Genomic DNA, 15,605 nt, shown 5'->3' with positions numbered 1-15,605 from the left:
ACGGGATTAATAGATGAAAAATAAAACGGAAGGGAAACTGACGGGATTAATAGATGAAAAATAAAATGGAACGGAAACTGACGGGATTAATAGACGAAAAATAAAACGGAAGGGAAACTGACGGGATTAATAGACGAAAAATAAAACGGAAGGGAAACTGACGGGATTAATAGACGAAAAATAAAACTGAACGGAAACTGACGGGATTAATAGACGAAAAATAAAACGGAAGGGAAACTGACGGGATTAATAGACGAAAAATAAAACTGAACGGAAACTGACGGGATTAATAGACGAAAAATAAAACGGAAGGGAAACTGACGGGATTAATAGACGAAAAATAAAACGGAACGGAAACTGACGGGATTAATAGATGAAAAATAAAACGGAACGGAAACTGACGGGATTAATAGACGAAAAATAAAACGGAACGGAAACTGACGGGATTAATAGATGAAAAATAAAACGGAACGGAAACTGACGGGATTAATAGATGAAAAATAAAACGGAAGGGAAACTGACGGGATTAATAGATGAAAAATAAAATGGAACGGAAACTGACGGGATTAATAGACGAAAAATAAAACGGAAGGGAAACTGACGGGATTAATAGACGAAAAATAAAACGGAACGGAAACTGACGGGATTAATAGACGAAAAATAAAACGGAACGGAAACTGACGGGATTAATAGATGAAAAATAAAACGAAACGGAAACTGACGGGATTAATAAACGAAAAATAAAACGGAAGGGAAACTGACGGGATTAATAGATGAAAAATAAAACGGAACGGAAACTGACGGGATTAATAGACGAAAAATAAAACGGAACGGAAACTGACGGGATTAATAGACGAAAAATAAAACGGAAGGGAAACTGACGGGATTAATAGATGAAAAATAAAACGGAACGGAAACTGACGGGATTAATAGACGAAAAATAAAACGGAACGGAAACTGACGGGATTAATAGACGAAAAATAAAACGGAAGGGAAACTGACGGGATTAATAGACTATAAATAAAACGGAACGGAAACTGACGGGATTAATAAACTATAAATAAAACGGTGGGGAAACGAACGGAAATCCTACATGGAATAACGAAACCGGAACAGAATCGTAGGAAACGTTTATTAGGAAATTAAACGGAACGGAAACGGATAGGAATACGAATACCACATCGGGAAACATAACGAAACGGAACCGGAATGCAATTTTACGGACTGTGCTTAATAGTCGCCATCTGTGAGTCAAAAATATTGCTAAATTTATAAGCAGTCATATGTATTATTAAAAAATGTATACAATTATGTTTTAATAGTTTAAAATATTTATAATTGAAATTTATAATTGTACTTTCAGTATTATAGTAATTATAATATTTATATTATTCGTTTTTAAAATGTAGTATTAATTAAGATATAAATCCTAATTTTTAACATTTAGTATTTAATTAAGATATAAATCCTAATTGTTAACATTTAGTATTTAATTAAGATATAAATCCTAATTGTTAACATTTAGTATTTAATTAAGATATAAATCCTAATTTTTAACATTTAGTATTTAATTAAGATATAAATCCTAATTTTTAACATTTAGTATTTAATTAAGATATAAATCCTAATTGTTAACATTTAGTATTTAATTAAGATATAAATCCTAATTGTTAACATTTAGTATTTAATTAAGATATAAATCCTAATTTTTAACATCTAGTATTTAATTAAGATATAAATCCTAATTTTTAACATTTAGTATTTAATTAAGATATAAATCCTAATTGTTAACATTTAGTATTTAATTAAGATATAAATCCTAATTTTTAACATTTAGTATTTAATTAAGATATAAATCATAATTTTTAACATTTAGTATTTAATTAAGATATAAATCCTAATTTTTAACATTTAATATTTAATTAAGATATAAATCCTAATTTTTAACATTTAGTATTTAATTAAGATATAAATCCTAATTTTTAACATTTAGTATTTAATTAAGATATAAATCCTAATTTTTAACATTTAGTATTTGATTAAGATATAAATCCTAATTTTTAACATTTAGTATTTAATTAAGATATAAATCCTAATTTTCAACATTTAGTATTTAATTAAGATATAAATCCTAATTGTTAACATTTAGTATTTAATTAAGATATAAATCCTAATTTTTAACATTTAGTATTTAATTAAGATATAAATCCTAATTTTTAACATTTAGTATTTAATTAAGATATAAATCCTAATTTTTAACATTTAATATTTAATTAAGATATAAATCCTAATTTTTAACATTTAGTATTTAATGAAGATATAAATCCTAATTTTTAACATTTAGTATTTAATTAAGATAGAAATCCTAATTTTTAACATTTAGTATTTAATTAAGATATAAATCCTAATTTTTAACATTTAGTATTTAATTAAGATATAAATCCTAATTTTTAACATTTAGTATTTAATTAAGATATAAATCCTAATCACTAATAATTATTATTTTAAATTATGAAATATAATATATCAATATATAATATTTAAAATTGCAAAAAAGGCGTAGTTCCCGTTTCAGTCAACAGAAGGCGCCATGAAACGTTTAGTACGCACACGTTATGTTTGTTTGTTCTCTGAGGGGACTCACTGTTCCCGATATTTTGACATGGTAGGCGTGGCCTAAATCGGAAGGCTTACTGAGGTACACCAGCCGCTTTGAAACGCTTCAAGAATTCTGTTCAACTATCACTACGATTCGGGGCTTAGGCGACAGTACTTGCGAGAAAGTTAGATTAGGCTTAGTTCATTAAATATTTTGTTTAGGAATTAAATGGATTCCAGTTAATTTGATTAAAAAACCTCAGCCATATACGACTTACTGGTTCTTTTTCGCTCGTTATTTTTACTTAACACAATGGTTAATTACCATTACTTAAGCTTTGAAAGAACCAATTTAAAAAATTAAAGGTCTAAAACTTACTAAGCCTAATCATTTAACCGACAACAACGGCGCCATTTTGTCAAAATTAAACGTGAACGCTCCAGCTTCTCTACGAATCTACGCCGGAAATCGACTTCAGCGACGCCAAGTTTGTCCACACTGAACTAAAATTAACCGTGATTTTCCAATTCTCAGTATTAACGCGTGCTTTTTAAAGCCTGAACTGCGAGTCCTCTCAGATTCTTGGACCATGCACGGATCCGTTCTTGCCTGGTAACAGGGGCGTAGGAACCCGGGGGGGGGGGGCAAGGGGCTCAATGCCCCTCTAGAATTTGGCTGGGAGGGGCAACTAATGTTATTGCCCCCTCCAACTTTTTGGTCAGTTGAAATCTTCAAAAGGCTCAAATTCTAATTTTAAAAGCATATAAAGCTTGTAGAATCTCAACTGTGTTTAAATTTCAGTCTTTTCCCGCCAATTTACATAGTAGTAAAATGTACACGTGCATTCGGAGAAGCTACACTCCATTAAACATTCCAAACCATTCTCCAGACCCCTTTTGGTTTCTCTTTGCCCCCTCCAACTTCTAGAACGTTCCTACGCCCCTGCCTGGTATACTTATTGATTCTCTAAATGGGACAACTCGTACGTTCTCAGTACACCTAAATACGTTCTTGCTAGAGTGTAATTTCACCTCGTCCTCGTAGAAGTAGAGCTTGGTGCCGTCCAAAATGCAGAATCTGTTCTTCCAAGGCCCTCGATACAGCCATCCTCGCCTGGTCAGTTTCCTCAAGTAGCCGCTTTTGCGAGGTTTGTTGAAATAGGAGGCTGGCTGAATCTCCTGTTAGTGTATCGGTAAAACAAAATTATTCATTTGATTAGACTCGCGTTTAGTGCTGAGAACTATCAATTTCTTAATTTTTCCCAAAAACATTTAAATTAACATTATAATAGTAGCCCTATTTCAATAAGAAAAAATCTCAATTTTAACATAAGGTCTATGGGAATATAAATTAAAATTTAACTGAAACTTCTTAAAACAAATCCATTTTTTAAAAGTAATTCTACTATCACGTGACCTGACGACCCTCAAAGTGGTGGCTACTCTATAAACCAACTATATTTATTGACCCCTTCAGTGTTCCAAAAACACTCAGGCGGTTCAAAAGTTCGTTGCCTAATAGCAAAAGTTTGCCTAACCCTTCTAGGACTGGTAAGTTTCTGTCGCCATAAAGGTAGATTTAAGTTTTAATTACTGTAAATATTTCATTGAAATATGTTATATACCATTATCTATCATTATTTAGTGCTCTTCCCATTTTATACCATATTTCGTTATTTACCATTATTTACCAGTTAAATACCATTTCCGAACCCTGGAAACCTTGTTTTAAAGCTAAAAGCCTCCCAAAACGTTTTGGAAATATTTAGATGGATTCAAGGTGATAATTATCGAAAAATATAATATCGTTTAGCAAATTGGAAATACAAGGTGTCCACTAAAAAACGAAAAATTATAAATAACTGAAAAATGTTTTTTTTTTCTAAATTTCAAATCTCTATGGAGCATTCCTCGTGCAGTGGGACATTTACTAGTGTAAAATTAATTACCTTGAACCGTGTCTTCAAGGTCATTCAAAACTATCTCGAGAACCGTTGGGTTTATGGATTTGGTTCAAATTAGAAAGTTGTTGCTCGATATATAATTAGTTCAAATAACTTTGACTTGACCAAATTTGACCAATCAGAAGCCGAGAAATTGAAGGTTAATGAATTGAACCTGATTTTAGTAAGATTGGTTGACATGGCAACAAGAAAGAATAATTAAGGCCTTCCGTGACATTACATTTGAAATGTTGAACAAAGCTATAATTGAACCGTTGTAAACTATTCAGAATTTATTTGATTAAAAACTAATGAGACTATTTTATTATCAAACACTGAATTCATTAACCATCAATTTATGGGCTTCTGATCGGCCAAATTTGGTCAAATCAAAGTTATTAGAACTAGTAATATGGCGAGCAACAACTTTCTAATTGGAACAAAATCCGTAAACCCAACGGTTCTCGATCTAGGTTTTGAATGACCTTGAAGACATGGTTCAAGGTCATTAGTATTTGCCCCCTGCACGAGGAATGTTCCATAGAAATTTGAAATTTAAAAAAAAATACGCTTTTCAGTTATTTATAATTTTTCGTTTTTTAGTGGACACCCTGTATAATTTGATACGAAAGCAATATTTATTCAAATCTCAAGTCAAAGAGCAGATCAATAAATTAACGCCAGTGTTTAATTTTATCTTCTGGGGTTAGTTTATCATTAACTACTCCTTACGCGTGGAGTTTGAAAATTATCTCTGCACGAGTTAAAAGGGGTTTTCCCTTGAGTTCTTCGGTTTCCCCTTTCCGTAAAAAACTAACGTAATAGTTAGTGAAGATAGCTGTTGGCTCGCGTAGCACGAAGGGCTTTCCACCGTCCTCCTACGCGTTGTAACCCGACCACCTGATTAAAGGCATTAAAAGTCGCTATCTGACTCGGGCCTTGGTGCCTTGGGTATTAGCCTAGCGGATTAATATGAAATTATTCAATAGAATTGCTTCGCTTTTTTTTAAAAAGCTTGTACTTTTCTAAAGACTGCTGTGTAATAATTTGAGTTCTTTTTGATAATACCAACCATGAAATTTGATTAATTTTAATTAATTAATAAATATATTTTAACAATAGAATGAAACGACAGCACATGAAATGTAGAATGTAATTTTCATACGCATTGTAACCCGCCCACCTGATTTACAGGCATTAAAGGTCCCTACCCTAAGGTGGTGCCTTGGGTATTAGCCTAGCTGAATATAATTAAAGGGGAACAGGCAAGCTTTAACCAGTTAGATATCCCTATAGCCCATTAAAAACTAAAATTTATGGTGAAAACCGCATCAAAAAATATTGAGTGGTTAATTTTTAATAAAATAAAGAAATTTCGGAAAATCGAAACGCGCGCGTCCGTCGCGACACCTGGTGAGAAGTCGGTGAGACAGAAAAACAACGTAAAAGCGCGCGCTGCTGAAGACGCAAAAAATTTGTTTTGCACGCGCGGCGCGTTCCAGTTATAAGAGACTTAAGCCTAAATTGCGCGATTTTAAAAGTTAGGATAGTTCGCAAATACGGGGTTAGGGGCGCTGGCGGAAGCCCCTAAGATGGCGGCGAAAATTCCAACCCAAACACCTGGCGTTATTTTTCGTTTCAACTTTTTGGGCCAAAAGTTATTTTTTCAAGACAAAAAAAAAGGTACGAGTTAGAATATTGAACGTCTTGTTAATCTTTTGATACGGAAATAAGGCCATATTTGGAAAAGCTTGGCCGTTCCCCTTTAAGCTTTGAATTGAAGCGAAGCTCCATTTGGGAGGGACATTTTGGGTTCCTACGCCCCTGTTTAGCGAGTAATTCAGCAATGTATTTCAGTTCACAATAACGTCATCTACGTAAAAACTTTAGAATCTCTTCGGACTCTGGTCTAATTGAATAATTTCTACCTAATGGTACCAAAGACGCGATCGCTTTAAATACGTATTATGGTAATTTTTTAGTTCATATTTAAATAATGATAATGGAATTTGGTTGCCGGGAAGTAAAATCCGCGTAACTTTTTAAATACTTATTTAAATATTTGAAAGAGGCACGCGCGTTTTAAAAAGTTGAATATTTGTGATAAAAGAAAACGTTTGGCTTCAGAATCCATCGCAACATTTAAATATATTTCTAAAGCAAAATCCACGTCATCTATGTTACGAGGATTTTGCTTTTGAAGTTTGTAAGGACCTGACTGCATTACGCGATGGTTTAAAGACGCCTACCTCAGTTGTTTTATAAATATTTAATTATAATGCCTTAACTATAGAAGACACGTTCGGGAAAGGGCCAATGCGCTTCAGGTTTATTGTAAAGCTTGTCGCTTGAAGACAATATTGAGGCGAACACTGCGAGCTCCGTGGGACGAATTTGCATCGGAAAGACCAAGCAAATTTTATATTTATTGTCTTTGAAAGGCCCTTCCAAACTAAAGCCTTATTTCGCACGAGCCGACATTTTTGCAAAACATTGTTGTCCAATAAGGTCGCGAAACAAACGCCTATTCACAGGAGCCAACATTTTTACGCAACTTTGGGTCGAAAAACACTCTTTTTCGTCACTCATTCTGCGAAAGGTTCTCGAGACTTTGTTGGTGCGCGAAGTAATTTTTAATAAACAAACATCTTCTACTACAAAATACGTCAATTTATATTCATTAGGGTATTTAACATTGATATTATCATTTAGTTTAGTATAACCGAAACGATGTGTACCAAAATTGTCAGATTTTAAATGTTTAAAGCTAAGCCTCGGTCGCCAAAACCAATCGTTCTTCAAAACTTGTACAGCAGCTGCAAAGGGCAACGCGTTGTGGAAATGTTTTCTTTGTTATCAAGAAGCAAATCGGCAGTTTCGACACAAACGCTTTTGTTGACCACGTTTCAACAAAACTTCACACGAGTAGTGTTTTCCTGGTTTTCTCTATTTTCTAGTGGTAAAACGAGAAAATAGAGAAAACCAGGAAAACACTGACCGTGTGAATCAGCCTTTAGCAGCCTTAGCTTCAAATATTTAAAATGGATGGAATAATATTCGTACACATCCTTTTTATTGAACAAAACTAAATGGTGATATCAAAATTAATTACCTTTATCATATGTAACATAATTACTCATAAGTATACCTCTGTATAACATTTCCATTGAAAAAAATTCAATGAGACCTTGTTTTACGCGTAACATACATTAAGCGGACCCAAAAATGCAAAAATGCTTATAATCCTTGCGCTATTGAAAAGGTTACCATGGAAATGAAATCACGTGATCGCGAGGCACGAGCTAAACTTGACATGGGCAAAGCCAGAAACGCGCGAGGAATTCTCACTAACTTCCGTTTCCCATCAGTAAAGTTGATGACGCGTATTTCGTCACGGAATTGTAAGTGACGTAATTTACGTCATATCCCGTGAACAAGGTTTCATTAACGAAAATGCTTTTATGGCATACTTATGAGTGATTATGTTACATATGCCTATATTAATATCAATTGTAATTTGTTTTTTTTTAATTATTAGGAGTAATTTTCTTCACCGTTTAAACGCGCGAAATCTCTTCAATTTTTCGAGGAACGAAAATGCGAATACAGTAGAAACCTGCTCTTATCAAGTTGGATAAAAATTTCGCCTCGTGTGATTAAGTCTTAGATTCCGGTTCTTTGTACAATTTCCACGAAGTCTCGCCTAGAATACTAGCAAAAATGTTTGAAATGCGTTTATCGGTGATCAAAGGAAAAGGTTAAACCTAATTTAATTTATTGTAGAGTAACTTGATCAATTCCCAGAGATAAGATAAAGTATAAAAATAGAACCTTAACCGAAGTCTTTCGTGCAAAAACATTTATTGGAATCTTATACTAATAGATTCCCCAAGACATTTGTTCTGTTTTCTTGGATTTCTATTATGATTTTGGTCCGAGAATACGGGTAAGTATTAAGCACTGGTCAGGGCCATCCCATTGAGTGATATGCGGGAAGGGGGGGGGGGGGGTTTGGAAAGTTTAAACATTGAAGCCGGCTACGAAAAATGAAATTTTTGATGCCCATTTTTGAGTTCGAAGAAACATTTCGCAAAGTAAATTGTAAAAAGTGCCCACCCCCCAAATTATTTTACTCAAAAATTTGGTTTTTTGGAAGTAGTCAGAAAATTTTAGTTAGGCACCCGGGCCGGCATGCACCTTTCGGAGGCCCGGGCCTGGGGTACTTTTGCCCCACTTACCCCCCCCCCCTAACGCCGGCCCTGGATGGCGGAGTGGTTAGTAATTTCGTCTTGGATTCGATCCAGCGTTACCAGACGTACAATAATTATCGTGCACGTCGATAATTTCGAGCTAATATTTGGGGCGTACGATATTTTTAATGCCGTACTATACTGTGCTTGTTGAAATAATGGAAACTTTGCACCTATAAACAGAACGTCGTGTTTTTGCTAAGCCTTAATATATCAAAAAAAGCTACCTGGTTAAAAGGAAACGCTTGTTGGAAAAGTTTCCATTATTTCAACAAGCACTATATAAACAGTAACTGGCAGGTCTCGGAAATATTACTTCTTGGTAATTACCTTGAAGATGTTTTATTGAAGCGTCTATTTGGCTGAAAACCGGTTAAAACCGCAACTTTTAATTGGTCGAACTTTAAAGGGAGTTTCAATGCAGAGCTGGGGGGGGTGAAGTCCGTTTAAAATACGTCATTCGGTAGCCGTTCATCGCCTATACAAAGTTACACTCAGATGACGTGTCAGTGACGTTTTTCGAATCGACTTCCGACCCCTCTCCTTAGGTGTTTAAAAAAATTTAAGTTTCAAGCGTACGAAATTTGTTTGACTATATTATGATAATTTAATTTTCAGGATCTGACAACGCTTGTTCGATACCAGCTTGTGGCGCTGAGTGCAAACTCGGAACCAGGGCCGGATTAAGACTTTATGGGGCCCTAGGCCCAAGTTAATTTTGGTGCCCCCTTTCAATAGCGAGCGAAGCGAGCTAGGCGCTCCCTCAATTTATTATTGAGAAATGGAAGAAAAATTCATTTTGCTGCCAGATTTAGTTTGTCGTCGGGGGCTAGACGGCAGTCCGTCAGAGAATGTGACAATCAAACGTTTTTGGTTCATAGGGGTGAACGCATTCACTAAAATTACTCCTGAAAATATTTTGTGAAAAGCAAATGATTAAAGTGTTGTACTTTTATTTTTCTCGAACCCTCTCGGTGCCCCTTGTAGGCTTGGTGCCCTAGGCCCAGGCCTATTCGGCCTATTGGTTAATCCGGCCCTGCTCGGAACCACTACTTCCACGTTGACTTTGCAAGATCTCTCCTAACTGGTTAAAGGGGTTTTTCCACAATTCGGAAACTTTTCTGGAAAATTTTCCGCATTTTATTTTTCTGGAAAATTAACAACACTAACTTAAATTGTAAAAACTATAAACAAAAGTTAAAAAAGAAACACTAAAAACCAATATATTTTTCACGGTTTCTAGATCATTTCAAATTTCATCGTTTCAGACTGCTGGCGCCATCTGGAATTTAAATATTTCCGTATAATGGCGTAACAACTGTTGAGAACCGTTAATTTAGAGCCTTTAATAGAGCTTGAATAACCTCCTGTAATCCCAGGCGTCTGGCAGTGGCGGCGCCAGCAATTTTCGCGAGGGTAGGCAAACCAAATAAATGGGCTTCAATAAAATAAAGTAGTGATGTACATGACGAACAAAAAAGTTCTAATAACAGTAAAACGAGTCCAAATATAACAGAACTGGTTTTATTTACTAGGAGATACCTCAAAAATTTCTAAATACATTATCGACAATTGTTTCATTGTTATTTATAAATAATTTTATCTCTTGGGACAATTTTGAGACCCTTTCTAGATCAATTTGGGGCCCCTTATACGGTGATTTTGGGGCCCCTCAAAATTTTAAGGTAGGCAGTGGCCTACCTGGCCTACCCCCTAGCGCCGCCCCCGCGTCTGGGAGGCAAAGTTTGTGGATGGCCGTGTGAGGACGACCACCAATCCCCCAACGGGTGGTTGGACTACTTCCGCCACGGGTGTCCCCACCCCTGTCCCCCCGTTGGCGTGGCCGTTACACTTATCTCACGCTGATTACTCAGTTGTTGTGTGCTGGTGTCTAAGGCCTTGGGTCGACACCAATTTGTGTATCTCAAAAAAAAAAGAGCTTGAATAACGGAGAATGGATGTTGGTCAAGCTGTCCACGCCGTCACTCAATTTTGCGGTGGTCAAAATTCGCGCACGAGAAAATGGAATCTCTGTTCTCGGCCTTTAAAAGAATCAAATCACCTCGGTATATCATTGGTTCCCTTAAACGAACGCTAGTTCCCCCCCCCCCCCAAACAAAAAATAATGAAAACGATAATCAGCTTTTTTATGATTTTAAATCGAGGCTGCGACGAACTCTCACGTCGATTTCGAAACCATTATAAAGTAGGCTTGTGATTTAGAAATGTTTAAGGTTTCATCTTTTTCTCGAAATGTATTTTTGTTCATATTCGTAGAATCACGAGGCTCAATAATTCAATAATTGCATCGTATTAAATTCAACACAAGCCAACATCTAATAGGTTTAATGTTTCGATTCTGGCGTAATTCGCTTCATTTTTGTTTTGGCAGAAGAATTCCAAAGGGAAAACAGGACAGAGCAAAGAAGGTCTATAAAATATCATTTCAATGGGAGCAAAAGTAACGTAATGCGCGGAAGTATCACGCCAAACGATATCGTCTAATGACACTTTATCGAAAAGTGATTGCGTAATCCGACAAAATCACTGCGGGGGTAATTGGATCTTGGACGTTTAGGCTCCTTTAAAGGCCTAGGTTTTTTTCGAGGGGCTAACCACTCTCTGAAAATCTGTACACCGATTACATAAATATAAAAATGAGTACAGACTTTGGTAGTGTTAAATCTGTACTAACTTACGTACGAGGGGCTAACCACTCTTAGAAAATCTGTACACCGGATTACGCTTAGATTACAACTACCAACGGCAGGGACTTCAAACATTACGCCTAATCCCATTAGTACAGTCAAAGGTACGGCTCTGTACACCGATTACGCGGAGTGATCAGCCCCTCGGTTTTTTTCTGCCTGTCCCCCTTTAAATTAACTTAGTGGAGCACAAATACCCTGGTGGTAGGCCCTTCGCTGAACATGTTGGCCTAATTTGAAGGGGGACAGGCGGAAGAAAACCTAGGCCTTTAAGAAGTACAAAGCGTCACTCTACCAACAAAAGTATGATCATGCGCGACTACTTACGGAGATTAATTAGTCCTTAGCCAGAGACTGATCACGAGCCCGTAACTTCGATTGTACTACAGTGATTACGTCACTGATGACGTATTTAGCATTACAAGTTCGAAGGTATTTTCATATGCCTGTATTATAGTGTATATAATATAGTCCCCGCACTCCGCCACGTAATTATTTATATGGCGAAAAACACTGCCTCTGTCGAATAGGAAGTGTCATACTTAGGTCTATTATGTTATTTATGGTTCGAAATACTGGTAGGTTCTCATATCTCTTTTTGAAATACAAAACATCTATTTTAATTCTCGAGTGGATATGCGTGGTTTTAAGTTATTAGTTTTCTTATTTTTATATTTAACGAAGTTTCAAAATGTACTTCTTAAATTGCAAATTGAGATTTGGATCAAATGACAACAGAGAAGATTCGTATTTTTTTTTTATTGAACCTGATGAAGGGGTCGAAGACTTTTCATTGGAAATAACAAAAGCCTCGTTATTATCTCTCTATTGTAAATTAACGATGTTGTAGTAATGTTATTCTAGTACGCTTTGACGATTGTTGATGGCAGTAAGAAATTAGCCGTCACTTTCTTTCGCTTAAGAGCTGCTCAAAAGTCAAAAATGAAAAGGGCAATTTTTAGGATAACGGCTATTTTGTTTTACCGGCCTTTGGGTTCGTTAAATTTTGTAATAAAAAAAAGTTGAAATTCGTTTATTTATGCAAAATTAACTATTTCCCAAATTAATCCTATCCTAATTAATTTAATTGTTATTAACTTACTGTTACATTTGCTTTGCAAAGCTCAAACTTAAGAAAAAAGGTTTAAAATATCAATATTACTGTCCGATAAAAATGTTTTTTTATTTGCAAAAATATGAGGAAAATTATTTGAGAACATATAAAATGAACTGAAATTTATTTTAGTTTTTAAAATTATTTAAACTAGACCATCCCCGCAGTATTACAAGGGCATGGGGAAATTTCATTATCTTTATGAGGTAAGCTCGGTGGTTATTCAAAGGCGTATTAAGGGCACCTAAGAGCAACAAACACAGCACCCCACACAAGGAGAGCGCAACCCGTCCAAAGTCGTGCATTTTCTTGAGTACATTTTTCATTGGTTAGACGCTTTATCGCCCGCTGCCGTCGTAAGGGGAAAATTCGGAAATTTTCTCCCCCCCCCCCTCCCGTAAAACGTTCAGCGTAAAGGCTCGTCCAATCAAATTTGTACATAACACTGCGTTAGCGTTTTTAAAGGCTATAGCCGCGTTCTCCTTGTGTTTGTTGCTCATAGGTGACATTGACGCGAAACCTCACCACCGCACGAGATATATCTAAGAACGTTTAATAAATGGCCTGAAAGTGTATACATAGTTCATAGTTAATTCAAAATTATTTTTAAAGTCTCATTATTAATTTCACCCCAACCTACTTCTGCGGTCTGAATTTATACTTTTGGCAAAAGCTCGAGGGATATTGGTTTTTCTAGAGCAAATCGCTCAGGCGAAGAATATACGTAATCTAGAGTATCTTTGGTAAGAGCAAACATTATAACAAGTTGGGCAAGACATGTTAATTTTATAAAATCAAATATTGCATTTCTGGATAAGAATTTGAAGCCTATTTGATAACGCTAATTAGCCCATTATTTTACTTTGACTATTTTTAGTTTTAGAAATAGAAAGATAAGAAAAATTGTTGAATCTAGTTTTGTAAAGACTTAAAGGTTTAGTTTTAGTTTATTAAAGTTTTAAAAAAGGGGTCGAACTATTTTTTACGGCGGTGGAATACAAGTTGGAATCTTGAGAAATAGACAAACCTTTTTCACTCTTATTTACTTTTACTTTTGATATTTACGTCAAAAAAGGCTGGTGGACATTGCAGCTTTCTGGCGCCAAATAGAGTGACCGGCCCACCAAGAAAAATTTGGTTTTGGTTTTTGGTTATTTTTGCCATAAAACAAATAAACCACAGGAGCAGGGTTCGATCCCAGCTTGTGGCACTGGGTATAAACTCTGAACCGCTCCTTCCACTGGTTAAAAGAGGTTTTTCCCCCGAGTTATTCGGTTTCCCCATTCCATTAAAACTGGTATAGGTTAGTGTAGGGAGCTGTCGGCTCGCGTGGCATGAAGGGCTTGCCACCACTCTCCTACGCATTGTAACCCGGCCACATGAATTAATGGCTTTAAAAGTCGCTAGCTCTCTTCTGCCTAAGGTGGTGCCTTGGGTATTAACCTAGCTGATTATATTATTATTATTAGAATATTTACTACCTAACTCAGATAAAGTTAACTATTTTACTATGATTTATTAATATACGAAAAATCTAGATTATAATAGTGTGTCCATAAGTCTATAATTTTTAGTTCCATGAGTGTATCGGTTAGTAAAAATAATAACCGATAGCTACGTGTGGAATGACGTCGAATTGACGTCATACCCAAAAAAAACCATAACCGCCACTAGCGTATAGCTTACAAATAAATTATCAGGCGCCGGTTCTAGGCCTCGGCACTACCTAAAATGTGTAGTCATTGTGAAAATGGTTCTCAATAAAATTTTAACACGAAGGAAGAGGATAGGGAACTGACACACTTATGTGTAAACATTTATAAACTTATGGTGCTACGCATTATTATTCACTTACGAATAAACTTATGAATTTAAAAAAAATCTCAAACACTTTCACAAATATCGCGATAAATTAAAACCAACTACTAATCTTTATATTTAAAAGTATACTTAATCGCGTAATTATTGATGGTGGGAAAGAAAGTGCTAGTAAACAAGGCAAAACTTACCATCCTCTGATTGCTATTACCGAGCGCCATTTTCTCAGCGACCCTCATTTAAAAATAGAATGTTAGCTCTCGGCGTAGGAAAGAGGAAATCTCAGAAAATCCCTGGGTCGCGAATTGCGTATGGATGCTGAGAAATGTTGTCAGATAAATTTTCATCTCTCTCTTCCAACGGATTCATTTTTGCCGCATTTAGAAGAGTTTTCGGGGTTCAAAAAACCCTTTTCCGTCATTCGATTTCTATATAGCGGCAAATAAAGCGCGTTCAAAAAGTTCGTCCGCTCTCGAAACACTGAGTCGCGAACATTTTGTTGTGACTTTTAAAATTGAAAGAGTTTTTAAAAAGTACACCCACAGCGTTCTTTTTCGGGCCAAAGAGGATATGAACATTTCAGGGGAGTCGAAGGAAATGCAACGGGGGTGTGCAGACACAGAACCTCCCTTCTGTTCTCCGTTTCCCATGTGCCTTATTACGCGCGTTGAACCATGCATCTATACAATTTGTTATTTTGAGAATGGGCAGCCTGCTAAACCACTGACTTGTTAAACAATTTTTCTTTCCTATTTCGGACCCTTCGATACTAGGATATTTAACGTTTCCTATTTAGTATGTGCCAGAAATGTGACAGCTGGTTGAAATAATCCCTGTTGGCTATTGGTGGTGCATAAGTAACATAATAACAATAAGTATGACACTTCCTATTGCTTTAATGCTAATTTTCTAACCGAACCTTTTTTCGGCACTGATACTCTCTTCAAGCTGTGATTTGAACTCGCGACTTACCGTTTTGGATGACTACGTTTTGATAAAAATGTAAGCCTAATATCGGAGAGCACGTTCTGGAGTCGCGAGGGGCATTGGCTTTGTTTAGAAGCCCGCGTGCGAATCACGCGTGATAAAAAAAACATGAGCTCGTGGCGACGAGAAAAACTTTTTAAATTTTTATCATTTTAACCTAATATTCCGCCTATCTATCGGAAACCAG

General features: G+C 35.8%; 1 protein-coding gene across 1 annotated transcript in view; it reads right to left on the bottom strand.

Moving 5' to 3' along the window:
- LOC149922840 (uncharacterized) overlaps window positions 1–14,983 on the bottom strand; it is a 36,454-nt gene extending 21,471 nt beyond the window's left edge. Inside the window, exons 1-2 of the mRNA XM_090162926.1 lie at window positions 14,623–14,983; window positions 3,631–3,777 (exon numbers count right to left, since the gene is read on the bottom strand). Coding sequence (XP_090019052.1) covers window positions 3,631–3,777; window positions 14,623–14,670 — 195 coding nt within the window. The 5' untranslated portion in view covers window positions 14,671–14,983. The remainder of the gene's footprint in view (window positions 1–3,630; window positions 3,778–14,622) is intronic.
- Window positions 14,984–15,605: the final 622 nt, after the last annotated feature.

The sequence above is a fragment of the Leiobunum rupestre genome, chromosome 11 (assembly GCF_980474605.1).
Source record: "Leiobunum rupestre chromosome 11, qqLeiRupe1.1.hap1, whole genome shotgun sequence".
Lineage (NCBI taxonomy): Eukaryota > Metazoa > Arthropoda > Arachnida > Opiliones > Sclerosomatidae > Leiobunum > Leiobunum rupestre.
The sequence above is the reverse complement of the archived record's forward strand: the minus strand, read 5'-3'. Positions and strand labels throughout refer to the sequence as shown.